Below are 14,045 nucleotides of genomic sequence, written 5' to 3'. Positions count from 1 at the left end.
CGGTGTCACCGATTCACAGGGGCGAGTGTTCCCATTGTTTGGCGATCTGGCCATGGTGATTGGAGGCAGTCTTTCGGCCGCAAGCTTTGACATGATTCAGAAAGTTCCACCAGCAGTGGGTGGACGGTGGATGGTAGACACTAGACACCGGCGGTGGCGTTGGCAGCGCGTATTGCGTATAGCGTATTGATATGCCGCACGGTGCCAGCCACTCGATCTTGGGTCGATTCGCAGTGCCAGTATGGCTCAAGAGCTCGTCTTCGATACCAATTAAGTGATGGAGAGAAACTGGAACGGTTGAGAGCAGTCGACTGCCACTGCAGCTGCCTGCGCCTGCTGCCTGCGCCCTCAGCGATGGAGACTTACTCCCACAGCGAAATCAGTGGACGTCGCACTAGTCGTACTAGCCGTACTAGGCCTGCGTCTCCCGGATAAACCGGAGGGAGAGAAATTGGTGGAAGGTTGTCCGAGTCCACGCTGCGTCACCACCGTGCCGGTGAGTTCTTTTAATGCCTTAGTGCGACAGACTCGGCTAGTCTGAAATTTTTAGTGAGATATCAGCATTCACTAAGACTTTTCGGCTTAGCGGCTCCGTCGCTATCACATCCAGCCTTGTGAGCCTCGGCTTGAAAAATCTGTACAGACTCCAGATAACGGAGTATCCGTACTAGTACCAGAGTAAAAGTTGCATCGCGTCCTGGTCAGGTATCCGCTGTTTACAGAGTTATCTGTGCTGTACAGAGTACTCCGTACACCGGCATATTCGCTCCGTAGGTCCACAAAGCCACGAGCGATGTACCAGTACGTAGACGGTAGTAGTCATTGAACAAGCACAAGCTACCTTCAGCCTTCCGCTTTCAGCCTTCACATGCTTCTCGAACTTATCTCAACTAGTTAGCTCGCCTACCTAGCTTGGACTCTACTCCGTACGGCGTACGATGTCTTGTCACAGACTACCACCCAAAATCCGAAACCGGCAGGAAGTGATAAGGATGGAGTCGGTGACTACGTACGGAGTACTCTGTATGTCTGACATCTGCGGTATTTACTACTATTTAACACCAGGCACTGCTCCACTGGCGGCTGCTTCTTGCTTCTCCTGCTGCCCAAGTTGAACGCGACCATGGCACATTATTATTAGGTGGCTCTTCTGTATGCATCTCACAATCTCGCCAGCTTGCGAGCAGTTCGAAAGGAGATGTTGTGCCACCCCTGTTGTAGCCGAGATATCCGAACAGTGCAAAGAATTCTAATTCTGGTTCTAGTTCTAGTTCTAGTCTTCGTTGCTGTTTCACAGCATCCACATTCTATCGTGCGCGTCGATCGATCTGCGAATCCCTTGCCAGGGCGTCGAGCACGCGGCAGCTAATTACTGACTTCTGGGCCCATAGATCCATAGATCCATAGATGACAAATTGCACAGCCCAGATGTTGGGAAACTCCACCCTGGCCGTGAAGAAGTGATCCATCCTGTCATCGCCCATGGTTTCCTGGAGCCTCGCCACGCATCATGAATGTCTGCAGCCAGGGGCAAAGGTAAAGCTCCTGCCGGCGGACAAATAGGCCCGAAGTTCCTTGTCCCTGGACCGCTCAAGACACATATCGCCTAAACGTGCTTTCCGCGTGGGGCCGACCGACCCGAGTTCCACAGTATGGGCAGTCTCGTACAATGGTACATAGTTCTCTCACAGCGCCAGCTGTTAGTACGTACTCTGTGGCTCTGCGTCTGCCATTGGGCCATCTTTACCGTCCGTCTACCGAGGACGTGAGAGACAGGGGTTCTGGCCTTTGACATGGTTCCAAACTGATGCTATACACGGCGGCACTTGTATGTGGTCACCGCCAGTCAAACCCAGCATTCATGATAAAATCCAACTCGGCGCCGTTCTCAAAGGTCCCGTACTCGGAGACACCTTCTAAGAAGGCCTCGTCGAACAAAGACAAGCTGTGGCATGTCGTTAGTGGAGGCCAGCTAGATGGATGATGTTTATGTTTTCCAACTGAAGCGCGACTCACTGTGGATTGCATACGTCGTCGTGGTCTAGTACATTGCCGTTGACCGCTGTTGCATTCTGCATCCGCGAACTGCTGGTCCCTCTTCCCCATTCCACCCTGTTTGCTGTCGCCTGCGAAGCCTGAGTAAAAGGTTATCCTATGATGTAACGGGGTCGACGCAAGGCTGGGGACCGGGCGCACGCTATGGACTTACCTCTAACAATTGGTGGCTCTGCAGATCGGACGGGTGACAAAGCTTCTTGTGCCCTTTCATCGCGCGGTCGACAACATGCTTGATCTCAATGTGCCTTTCAGAGTCCTGCCACAAGGTCAAATACACCAAGATGACGGTGATGGCGCAGAAGACGAAGTACGATACGCCCTGGTTGGATGAAAGGTTAGCCAAACCCGCGACCGCTTCAACATGACCGAGATGGGAAGATTACCCAGTATGCAGCATTGTACATGGCGTCCTCATGAATTGCTCCCGCCAGGCCGGCCAACTTCAACGCGGTATCCAGGCACTTTTGGGCCGGAATGGACAAGGAATTGATGGTTGCATGCTCCCCTCGTGATAGACAGGAAATTCTGTGCAACGCCTCTTCCAGGAGATACCCTCGGTATAGGAGCAGCTCCATGTAATAGAACGCGGCTCGGATCGACTTTTGCTGTCTGATCCTATCAAGTTAGACGACGGGTTCATCATTCGACGTTGGCTCGAAACGAGCAGCCCTACCGGATGAAAATGCCCGGAACAATGTGAAAAGGGGAGGCCGGTCCATTCTCTGATGCTGCTTCCGGGTTGAAAAATGGAGGTGTTTCTGCCTTCCAACGTTCGATTTCTTGCGCCAATTCGCCAACTGCCACATCACGAGCTCGGGGGTCGAGTTTAATCCGTTTGGGGTAGAGACGTTTGTTGATATGGCCCATGATCCTGGTAAGCCTAGATGCACATGCAAGTCAGGTCACGCTGGCCGCATTGGCTGCAAGATGAGAAGTCAAGCATACTTGACGTGGGCCACAACACCCGGCATCAGGCTAGATTCCTCTTCGTCGACTTCTCCCCGAGGGCCAACAACGGTCTCTGGGTATGGTCGCGTAATGTCTTCCTCGTTCAGGGTGGTTGGACGGCCGAGGACGAGCGACAGATACCTACGTCACAGGGTCAGGACTGAGGATTGTGTAGGATCAACTTTCTCCTACCTGTCCAGCATGAACATCGACCAGAACAAACAGCTCATGGTGTGTTGGTTGTTGGGATTGGCGGGGCGCCCAAGCGACTGCAGGTCGACCATCTGGCCCAGTCGTATTGCCATTCCTAATGACACCCAGGCCGAGTCGTAGCGGGCCAGAGCAAGGTTTAGATGACACTGGTGATCTGAGCAAGACGATCATCGGATAGGGAGGCGGGTGTAACTGACATTCAAGACATAGGATTGGACTGTAGGCAAGGACGGAGGGAAATTGGACGAGACCAACTGCAGGCTTCGCAAGGCTGCTCGCTGAATTCGAACACTAAGAGAAAGGGTATGTTCAGACGAAGATCGACGTCTGATCCTTGGAAGAATGCAGCAGCTTATTTTGGCTTACCATTGCTTTTTGGCCAGATCAAAGCTGTTCCCTTTCCACGAAGGAAGCCAGATGCATCTAAAGGTGCGGACACAGTCTGTCAGCTCTGGTCCAGACAACTTGGTTCAGCTGGACACATGTCATTCTTACCCGAGAGCCATGACCAGCAACAGCATTGCCATGGACCCGTGATCCTTCGGAGGACTGGTATCCGGTTTGTAGAACCGCTCGAAGAGCTCGTCAATGACCAGTCTCGAGACATACCGGTAGGTCACATTCGAATAGCTGAAATAACATTGGATATACTCTTCGGAATCTTCTCGTGGCGGGACGAAGAAAGTGGGCGCAGAATCCGCCCAGATGGGCTCTTGGTCGGCTTCAGAGTAAATTGAGCGTGGAAAGGTGTCAAGCGAGATGATAGAAGTCAGATGGCGATAGATTCTTCGGAGAAAAGACAATCCACTCGCATCTCGTTCTCGCGGTCAGTTCGACAAGCAAGACAGGGGCCGGACGTGGTCCATACATACCAGACTCTTCGTCAGGCTCGTCAGGTTCGTCTGGGAGGATGACATGCCGCCCTTCGACGCCTGGACGGAACTGGTTTCTGAAAGCAGGGCCCTCTAGAGGTACCGCCGGAGAATTCAAGTTGTCTGATCCTTCGAGCGTAGCTTGGCTGTCGATCGGGGTCACCGCCTGAGCGGCAAAGTCGGCGTGATGACGATGATTGAGACCTCGACGCTTTCTCTTGGTCTGATCCTGAGCTGGACTGTAGAAACAGGCTTTTCCGTCTTAGTGTTCGACTATAGATCCGAAGGCATTTCAACGCCCTCGAGATGGGTAATGCATACCATGACCGGCTCTGAGGCACCGATGACAGGGCTATCACGGTAACCGTCAGTTCGAAGCGGCCTTGGCGGGAATCTGTGCCGTTTTACAGTACCTCGTTCCCGTCGCACTTCGACTTCCGCCTTTTGCACAAGTCACAGGCCCTGGAAGCATACTTCTCCCTGGTTGACTTGACGCCGACTTCCGACGGAAGCATGATTGTCTGAAGGAAGCGGAACATACATGACCCAGCAGTGGGTTGCAGGAATTTATGTTGGCCGTGGGCCCTCATGTCCTTCAATTGTGCAATGCGTGATTCCGATGAGCACTTCAGTGCGTATTGTGATTCGGCCAAACCAGGTGCCCGCCAGCTTCACGGCCCACTGAAAAGACCCCTAACGCGGAACCCAGCCCAAAGCATTGATATGTTGGTTTCCGACAAGGCTTCCCCTGTATCTTCTTCCGACACATAATCAGGAGGGAAAACGAAGACATGACTGTTCTGGATAGAATGCCGGCGACCGCCTTGCACGCAAAACTACATACACACCGCGACGTCCAACACAAATGGCTACAGCAAAGGACGCCGGCAATGCTCCCCGGTTGGCAAATGGGCCGAAGAAACGGATTCTCCTCAATGCTTTCGACATGAACGGAGTTGGTCACATCAGGTATGGCAGCCGTACACCTACACCTGGGTCATGGGTCCTGTGTCGAAGCCTGACGCCTGCCTCAGCGTTGGCCAGTGGACGAACCCCGACGACAAGAGCTTGACGAAAAGCAGCTTGGAATACTGGATCCATGTGGCCAAGGTGTTGGAATCCGGCAAGATCAACGCTCTCTTTCTGGCGGACAACTTTGGCTCTCATGATGTCTACAGAGGGAGCCATGCCACAGCCATCAAAGCCGGATGTCAGTGGCCTCTCTACGACCCATTCGTGGTACTTATACCCTACTACCAACCTAGCCATATCTGGTTTGATTGACTTGATTGCAGATCATTTCGGCCATGGCAGCTGTCACGACCAATCTGAACTTTGGCATCACTGCTTGCACCACGTTCGAGCCTCCCTTCATCCTGGCCAAACGGTTTTCCACCCTGGACCATATTACAAAGGGCCGAGTGGCGTGGGTACGATCTCCCACGAGCCAAAGGGACGCGGTTGGAATGATGGATGGAGGGCTGACGGAGCAACAGAACATTGTGACATCGTGGTCGGAGACGGCTGCCCAAGCCATGGGGCTGGAGTCCCTTCCAGAACACGACGAAAGATATGCAATGGCCGACGAGTATGTCGAATTAATGTACAAGTGAGCTCATCCCACCTGTCGTGGAGCGCTGAATGACCATCTTCCTAACCAACCGGCCACCCAGGCTATGGGAAGGCTCGTGGGCAGATGATGCAGTCATCGCCGACCGAGAGACGGGAGTCTACGCCGATCCTGACAAAGTCAGAAAGATCAATCACTCAGGCAAGTATTTCCAGTGCAAAAGCGCGCATCAAGTGAATCCCAGTCCACAACGGACACCGGTCCTCTTTCAAGCGGGGATGTCGCCGTAAGTGTGATTTTGCCTCTCCTCGCTGGAATGACCCCTGCTGACAGAACAACAGTGCCGGTGCCCAATTTGGGGCCAAGCATGCCGAGTGTATTTTCGTCAGTTCGAAAAGCCCGACGCTGCTCGCCGGCAACATCAAGAAGACGAGAGCCCTGGCTGCCCAGATGGGCCGCGATCCCCAGAGTATCAAGTTCTTTGTTTCCTTCACGCCGATCCTGGGAGCAACGGAAGAGGAAGCCCAGGCCAAGTTTGAAACGTTCAGAAGACATTCGAACCCCGAAGGAGCCCTCGCTCTGTACGGCGGCATCGCGAGGATCGACCTGAGCACTTTTCCACTCGATGAAGAATTGCCAACCACAGTAGAAGATCCAGCACTCGCGCACTTCTCGTTAAAGCAACGCGAAGTGATCGTGCAGAGGCCGGACGGAATCAATCACTGGACACCACGGATCATGAGCGAATGGCTGTCGATTGGCGGCAATGCCTCGTATGTGGTGGGCACGGGAGACCAAGCTGCGCAGGCAATGGAACGGTGGATTCTCGAAGCAGACGTGGACGGATTCAATCTTTCTCATGTCGTCGTCCCACAGGCCTGGGAGGACATTGTCACTTATTTGATTCCTGCTCTGGAGAAGAGAGGATGGCTTGGGGATAATGAGTATCCCGTCCCCGGAGGCACGGCAAGGGAGAATCTTTATGGGACTCCCGGGAATGCTCGGTTACGGCCTGAACACCCAGGTTCCCGTTTCAAGTTTGAGGTCTGTCCAGAAAGCTAGCAGCATAATTTGAATCTTTTGGGATTTTGTCTTTCCGAGTATCGTACGACCTGATAGTCGGCAACCAAACAATGATTACTACTAAAGACAAGTTGACAATTCCACGCATACATTCGCTGCCCTGCGCGAGAGGCACCTTCACGCGGTGCAGGGTGTGAGTAGCAGCCTCATGTAGGCTGTGAAACCAAGACCTCTCAACTTATCAACAGAGACCTCAGAATGCTATTTGCTTTAGCGACAGTAACCTACCTACCTACCTACCTACCTACCTACCTACCTACAGCCAACAGCCAACAGCCAACCACCGAGGTAGCCTCAACCTCCTTCGGGTTGACACTCGAGCGATAACAACATCCTCTACCGCGATTCCTTACCTTTATCTCGTACGGTTATCTTCTACTCGTACTAGAGGTTTTTATCCGACGAAAGAGAAGGACTACAAGGAAGATATACTCTACCAAGAAGATTTCATCGAAGGAGGAGGATTACACCGGAAGAACAACAACGCCTACTAGCCTAGTACGGACACGATAAGAAGACTATTATAGTATATATAGGATGCATAGTTGTATGAGAAGAAGCAGCTGGGACGCCGTCAATTGAATTCATCATCATCATCATCATCAACGCATACATTCGCTGCCTTCATAAAGCGCCCCCAAAGCCGCCACAAACACCAAACAAACCCAACCTACAGTAAGCCTACTGGTCGAGACCTTGAATCGGTGTGTGTAGACAGAGCCTCTACATCTCGATCACGTGCCACGCTCGCGGGATGGTGCAATCGATGGGTCGGAAAGTGTGCAAGGCTTAAGGCCCGGTGCGCACGGAAAGACGCCATCAGGTAACGGAACCAAGGTCGGAAGATGCTCAACACGCCCAAAGGATCGCGATAAAAGACACGATGACTGTCCGCATGATGCTGTGTGATGTGGGCAAGGGAGAAACTCGATCTACCCGCCGGTTTGAGGGACAGGCCATACCATCGAAAACAATAACAACGCCGAGATGTCTCAAGCTCAAGCAGTCAAAGAATCTGGGACCATCACCCTTCAGGAGCCCAGCGTGGACCACTCCCGCAACGGCCACGACCTCGACCTCGACCACGATGAGGACACTGAGACCGGAGGCCTAGAAGTAGCATCGAAGCCACATGCCGACTTTCTGGCCACGTTCACGCCCGAGGAAGAGAAAAAGATCATGCGGAAGGTCGACATGAGAATCGTCACTATTATTGGATTCATGTCCATGGTTCGAGCGGTATGCGAATTCCCACCCCGTCCCCGTCACCCAGGACGAGCGCTAACTTCGAGGTGAGATCGATGCAAACAATGCCGCTGCCGTCAAGGTCCTCCAGGTGGGAGAGCCGCGCAACATACTGAAACAGCTCCACATGACCTCGAACGAATACAACTGGGTGCAAACTGTCTTCTTTGTCAGTGGCTCACCCACCCCATCCCAATCCCATCCATTGCTTAACATGGCATGACGGACCAGCACTGAACGAAGGTGCATTGCATTCATAGATCGCCTATGTTGTGTTCGAAGCCCCGAGCAACCTCCTGCTCAAAGTGATGAAGCCGCGCCTCTTTCAGGTGAGGATCGCATTCCTCTGGGGGGGAGTCTTAGCCTGCCACGCGGCGGTCAAGAACAAACAAGGTCTGTACGCGGCACGCTTCTTCCTGGGCGTCATGGAAGCCGGCCTGTTCCCCGGCATCATCACGCATCTCACCAGCTGGTACCGAACCGAGGAGCTGGGACGACCTCTGGTCATCTTGTTTGCCCTTCAAAATGCCTCTGGTATTGTAGGCTCGCTGCTCTGTTTCGCAATCTCGTACATGAACGGAATCGGCGGGCTGAGTGCATGGCAATGGTAGGTCATTGTTTCTTCGTTCTTGGCCGATCTCTTTGAAATGCTGACGGACGATTGTCTGGTAGGGTCTTCCTCTTGGAAGGATTGGGGACCATGGCTCTCGCAGGCGTGGTCTGGCTTGTCCTTCCCGATTATCCCAAGTCGAAGCGGACTGGAAAGTGGCTCACCCTTCGAGAGCAAGAGTTCGTTGAAGCTCGACTGTCGGAGAATGCCCCTAAGACGAATGACCCAGCTTTTTCGCTCCAGGAGACGATCACCTCACTGAAAGATATCAGAGTCTGGTCCTTCCTGGTCTCTCAGGTGCGTGTCCCCTGACTCCCCCAACCGGTGTGATGGTAATGGTCGACGAACACGAGCTCACAAGGGCAATTTTGTGCTATTTAGCTCTGTATTGCTTTCGGAGGACTGGCCATTCAGTGGTATCTAGTAAGTCCTTCGTGCTTAGAGAAGCGTCCCACGGGAAACATCTTGGTCTGACGAATGCAAAGCCTACAATCACTACATCCCTCGGATTCGCAAAGCTACCTCGAAATCAACTGCTCAATATTGTAAGTCTCGCAACGCAAGCAAGCGTGACTTTGGCAACAGCAACTAATTGAGCATCTGGTAGCCACCGCCTGTTCTCTCGGTCATGGGATCAGTCAGTGCCTATTTCTTCATGGAGCGCGCCATTGTGGTGAGGCCAGCGATATGTCTTACGAGTACGTGCATACTGCGGGTCTTCTTTCAAACTGATTGATGGGTTTGGTTTCGTTTTCTTGTAGAGTTTCAGGCTAACCAGGACCCCCTCCGACAGTCATCTTGGGCCAAATTGTTTCTTTCATCCTCCTCCTTTCCCTCACCAACCGGATTGGAATCTACATCGCTTTGATCTTCGGCTATGGCTTCTACTTTATGTTTTTCATTCCCTTCTGGGCTTGTGAGTATCATGGGCCTGCCCGCCATTCGTTTGAGCATGCGTCTAACGTTGGTCCGACAGGGCGATCTTCCACGCTACGAGGATCCACCGGGACTGCCTTCAGTCTCGCCCTACAGTCGGGAATTGCGCAACTTGGGGGCATTGTCAGCCCGCAGATCTTTCAATCTCGATATGCACACAATAGATACAAAGTGCCGTTTGGTGTGTGCGCGGGCATTGTCTGTCTTGGATTTGTCGCCAACTCCTTCTCATGGTACCTCACCCGCAATGTGGAGTACGATGTGCGCCGAATCCACAGACTCAAGTTGAAGGCCAAGAAAGAAGGAAAGCTCTATGTTCAGGACGATATCAAAGTCTTTGAGGAGAGACAGTTCTACAAGAAGGGCAGTGGCCGGAATTGAGGAGTCATTGAGGCATTTTGTGGATGGGACGCCTGACAAGCCATGCAGACAAGACTGACACTACTGTAGGTCGTTGCATATCCCACCTAGATAGAATCGTGGCATACATACCTAGCTTCTGGGCATACAGGTGACACTGCCTGCCTTTCGAAGTGTGAGTGGACGTTGTACTAGCTGTCCATCTTTGATCATCCTCTCGTTCAAACTCTCCGGGAGAAAGATCTTGGCTTGAAGAGAGCATGCGTGCATGTGGCCAACGATGAGGGCGAGAGTGCAGGGGATGGCGGTCACACCATCGTCAAGACGGGACGAGGCTGAACTTGAACGATGCTTCACAGTTGAGACTCGACGTTCTGGCCGGGTCTGTGATGCTTGGCGTCATTTGTCATTTGTCATTTCAAGTGGTCACGTCCACATTGAGGTTTTCGGGGGTCATTTGATCCTCGGCAAACCTTCTGCGCAGGTGTTCTCCCCAGTGCAGCTTCGACTGCCCTCGCACTCATTCTGTAGAGCCAGCTCGAAGGGAGTCAGCAAAGGATTTGCTTTGCTCATGCGTCGAAAACCTCACAGCCGTCTACGTTTCGGGTAGTCCAAGTTCCAGCTCCCAGGACTGGTATTGATATTGTTGTTGTTTGTCGTTGCAGAAGGCCAAGCCGCGCTGATGGTCTAGATGCGCCATTTCGGCCGCCACCGCCCATTTGTTGGCCAAGGTGCAGATGCCAGATTGTGGTCTGACCCAGATGTGCTGCCGACCTCGAAGACAAAGGCAATACTGTGGTCATGGATCCCTACCATCGCCGATCATTCCCTCCGCATTCCAAACCTTGGTTCCCTACAGACCTGTCCCTGTCCAGTCCTCTAGGCACGATCCTGCATCGGGATGATTATTGCCTCGATCGTCAACATCCCCAGACGACCTTTGTTCACATGGTTTTCTGCTTATGGCGCGTATATAACTCACATGAGAAGATAGGCTTTCCCATATCACATTGTGTGTCTAGCAACAAGACAAACACACAGAGAACCCAATACTTGAATTGACAGACACTTGCCAATCATACCTACACAAACACCACTTGCCATGAGACGACACGATTCACAATCCAGCACCGAGCACCCTGATGTCGTTGAAAGCGCGCCAAGCTCACCGTCTCTGAGCAGGAGAAGCACCGGGCATGACCCGGAAGCCCACCTAGAGCGTCGTGACTCGAAACTGGGCCACCTCGTAGATTCGATTCGGAATGTCATTAGCCAGGAACAAACAAAGCTGTTTGGCGACGCCAAGTCCTCACAGCATCACCGCAAATATCAATCCACAGTGGCCGAACGGCTGGAGAAATTACGCGAGCAAGACCGGTCTCAACGAGAGCGCGTCGAAGAAGAGATGCTCTCCGACCCCGAGGTCGAAGAGTCCCTCAGTCCCGCCGTCGAGGCCCGGAGCCGCTCGGATTTGAATGAGAACAACATGGGCCCCAGTTCCCATGAACTCCCCCAGTGCGACAGCTGGAGCTCTTATCCTGTATCTTCAAAGGGACCCTCCACGACTGGACGGAAGAGTTCATTCAAAAAGACAAAGGAAGAAGTGGCCCGTATGACACCCCAAGACGGAGGCAGCAACTAATGAGACTGTCGACACCGCGGCCGAATCGGAATCCTGCGGCAGGCCTGGCCTGGCCTGGCCTAGGCTGCCTGGTTCTAAACGATGATGCTGGAGGTCAAGTTTGAGGACCTCGCAGAACGGTCCACCGCAGTATGATCATGATATTCCCAACGCTAACAGCAGCGCTATTGGCAACAGTCGGAATTCAGGCCACGAGTTGGTTAGAAGGGACGGGAACATGAATGATGGAGTCAACCGGCTTGATACGGAGTTTCTCTCTTTGCAAAATACTTGGTGGAAGGACCAATTGATGAATGTTTCTGGTTTCTGGATGACAGCTTTGCCATCCAGCCCAGCCCAAGACGCTCGCAACTGTTCACTTGTCTTGACCTTGATGGTGACAGCCTACCTACCAGGTACCTACCTAAGGTACTAGGTCCAGAGTAATTTTGTAATGACGCGAGTGCACCTACCACCGGCACGCAGAGCTGGTGTCGGAAGGCTGATCCGGGGGTAGTGGACTTAGGGTCTTGGGTGGGCGTGGTGTGAGAGCCTGCCAGTGGCCAGCAGCTCCAAGTATGCCTAAAAATGCCTCTAAGCTCATGCCTCTGGCGCCTGCAAGTGCCGGAAACTTCTAGGGAGATCGAGATGGTTGCGGGGTAACACGTGACCCTGCTACGACGATTCGGTTGTAATGACGTGCTGGCCCACCCACTGCGGCGCCACTGCACCTCACTACCTAAAGCACATCCCCGTCAGCCTTGCATGCCTCGCCATCTGTCAAGGAAAAGGACGGATGTTGGATGTTGTCCGGAAGAGCGAGGAAGAGAAAGTGCTGCATGGAAAAGAGGGTCAGGGGACAATGACTCCACGCGCCGTCGACACCCTCAGGAGATGGATGCTGTGCGTCCGGGACCAGGGAGCGACTCGAGTGGTGGAGGGCTCTCGAAAATTCGAGCAGGCGTTTCCCCCACTCGCCAGGACCATCGAGAAGCCCAAAGAGGCAATATCAACATTGGTCTAGAAAGTTCACACCACTTCTCTCTTGCCACATTCCGGGGGCCTTTGACGCAATCACCCCTGTCTAGAAGCTTCATCGCCTGCGACCTACAAGCTATAAATCACCCCCGAACGTCTCCCTCTAGACCGAGTTCACCAGATCAGATCAGAAAAACATCATTGAATACACTCTAGACATCGCGACTAAAAGTCAAAATCAACACACTTCCCTCACTCAAACCCACACGTAACACTCTCGCAATGGCTCTGTTCCCAAGACTAAGCACCTCCTTCGGACCGTCCCGACAAGAACTCGGTCCTTTCTTCAACCTCTTCAACGACACCTTCTCCGAGCTCCAGAAGTTATCTGAGACGGCCTCTCGCACCTTTGCCCCCAAGTTCGATGTCAAGGAGGCTCAAGACAAGTACATCCTCGAGGGCGAACTGCCTGGCATCGACCAGAAGAACGTCAGCATCCAATTCGAGGATGACCAGACGCTGACCATCAAGGGTCGGACCGAGCACTACCGAGAAGAAGGCCAGAAGCCGGAGCCGACTAATGGCCAGCAACAAGTCGAATCCTCCAGCAAAGAGGTGGCCACCACGGGACCGAAAGACGTGGCAAAAGCTGAGCCCAAGCACACCTACTGGGTCTCGGAGCGCCAGGTCGGCGAGTTCGCCAGGAGCTTTGCCTTCCCCAACCCTGTCGACCAGGACAATGTGAAGGCCAGCCTCAAGAACGGCATCCTGAGCGTTGTTGTTCCCAAGCTGGAAAAATCCAGAGGGGCCAAGAGGATCCAGATTTCCGCCGAGTAAGGGGGCTTGCGTGGAAGACGACAATGTGACTGCAAACCCGACATTGAGTAGGGCATGGCAACTCTCACCACAGCATCTCGTCCACTCCATTCGCCCAACTCGATCTTCACTCCTTTCCATATCACCTTGCTCACTGTGGACCTTCCAACCCTCAACAAACATCTTTATGGATGACGAAAACCTAATTCACGACCAGCATGATATCATTCACAACCGGCCGGCGTTTGATCTGTAAACTATTACCTTCCTTGTGCTGAGCTTGCTGGTATTGTGATGGAACTGGACAATATCTTTTCAGGGCCGAGCTTTCCAGCATCACTCATCAAAAACAACACATGACGAATAGCAGCATAGCATAGCATAGCATAGCATACCTTGAAGAACACCTCCTAGGCTCAGCCTAGTATAGGTGCTAGTCATGGCATTAATACAACAAGTTCTCAAGTTCAATATCGATCTTTCCATTTCGATTCCTGTTCTATCCTTCACTCTGATTCCTCGCCCTTATCTAGTAGCTTAAAATAAGTAGACTCTCTCTTGTGCCTAAGCCTCCTATTAATAACGACTCTCTGTACTTCTTAATAACTCTTCCTACCTATAACAACTCTCTCTTCTTATAATGATACTCTCTTCTTGTGACGACTCTCTCTTCTTGTGACGACTCTCTCTTCTTGTGACGACTCTCTCTTCTTGTGACGACTCTCTCTTCTTGTG

General features: G+C 52.6%; 5 protein-coding genes across 5 annotated transcripts; 4 read left to right on the top strand and 1 right to left on the bottom strand.

Moving 5' to 3' along the window:
- Positions 1–2,727: 2,727 nt before the first annotated feature.
- Positions 2,728–4,606, bottom strand: A1O3_09664 (uncharacterized protein; the record flags this gene model as incomplete). The annotated part of the gene is made up of 8 exons (XM_007739758.1): positions 2,728–2,938; positions 3,004–3,147; positions 3,199–3,365; positions 3,417–3,510; positions 3,586–3,642; positions 3,715–4,039; positions 4,092–4,330; positions 4,566–4,606. The coding sequence occupies 8 exons, from the start codon at positions 4,604–4,606 to the stop codon at positions 2,728–2,730; spliced, it is 1,278 nt and encodes a 425-aa protein (XP_007737948.1).
- A 350-nt stretch (positions 4,607–4,956) lies between these two features.
- A1O3_09663 (uncharacterized protein) lies at positions 4,957–6,723 on the top strand (the record flags this gene model as incomplete). The annotated part of the gene is made up of 6 exons (XM_007739757.1): positions 4,957–5,060; positions 5,126–5,330; positions 5,387–5,521; positions 5,588–5,700; positions 5,765–5,947; positions 6,003–6,723. 6 exons carry the CDS (start codon positions 4,957–4,959, stop codon positions 6,721–6,723), a joined length of 1,461 nt encoding a protein of 486 aa, XP_007737947.1.
- Positions 6,724–7,731: 1,008 nt separating this feature from the next.
- A1O3_09662 (uncharacterized protein) lies at positions 7,732–9,916 on the top strand (the record flags this gene model as incomplete). Its single annotated transcript, XM_007739756.1, has 9 exons — positions 7,732–7,983; positions 8,042–8,158; positions 8,250–8,596; positions 8,662–8,896; positions 8,981–9,022; positions 9,085–9,144; positions 9,207–9,297; positions 9,393–9,515; positions 9,576–9,916. The coding sequence occupies 9 exons, from the start codon at positions 7,732–7,734 to the stop codon at positions 9,914–9,916; spliced, it is 1,608 nt and encodes a 535-aa protein (XP_007737946.1).
- Positions 9,917–10,997: 1,081 nt separating this feature from the next.
- On the top strand, positions 10,998–11,537 carry A1O3_09661 (uncharacterized protein; the record flags this gene model as incomplete). The annotated part of the gene is made up of 1 exon (XM_007739755.1): positions 10,998–11,537. One exon carries the CDS (start codon positions 10,998–11,000, stop codon positions 11,535–11,537), a length of 540 nt encoding a protein of 179 aa, XP_007737945.1.
- A 1,239-nt stretch (positions 11,538–12,776) lies between these two features.
- A1O3_09660 (uncharacterized protein) lies at positions 12,777–13,331 on the top strand (the record flags this gene model as incomplete). The annotated part of the gene is made up of 1 exon (XM_007739754.1): positions 12,777–13,331. One exon carries the CDS (start codon positions 12,777–12,779, stop codon positions 13,329–13,331), a length of 555 nt encoding a protein of 184 aa, XP_007737944.1.
- Between the last annotated feature and the right edge of the window lie 714 nt (positions 13,332–14,045).

Source organism: Capronia epimyces, assembly GCF_000585565.1.
Source record: "Capronia epimyces CBS 606.96 chromosome Unknown aczIQ-supercont1.10, whole genome shotgun sequence".
Taxonomy (NCBI): Eukaryota; Fungi; Ascomycota; class Eurotiomycetes; order Chaetothyriales; family Herpotrichiellaceae; genus Capronia; species Capronia epimyces.
Note: the sequence above shows the minus strand (reverse complement) of the source record. Positions and strands in the feature narration are given on the sequence as shown.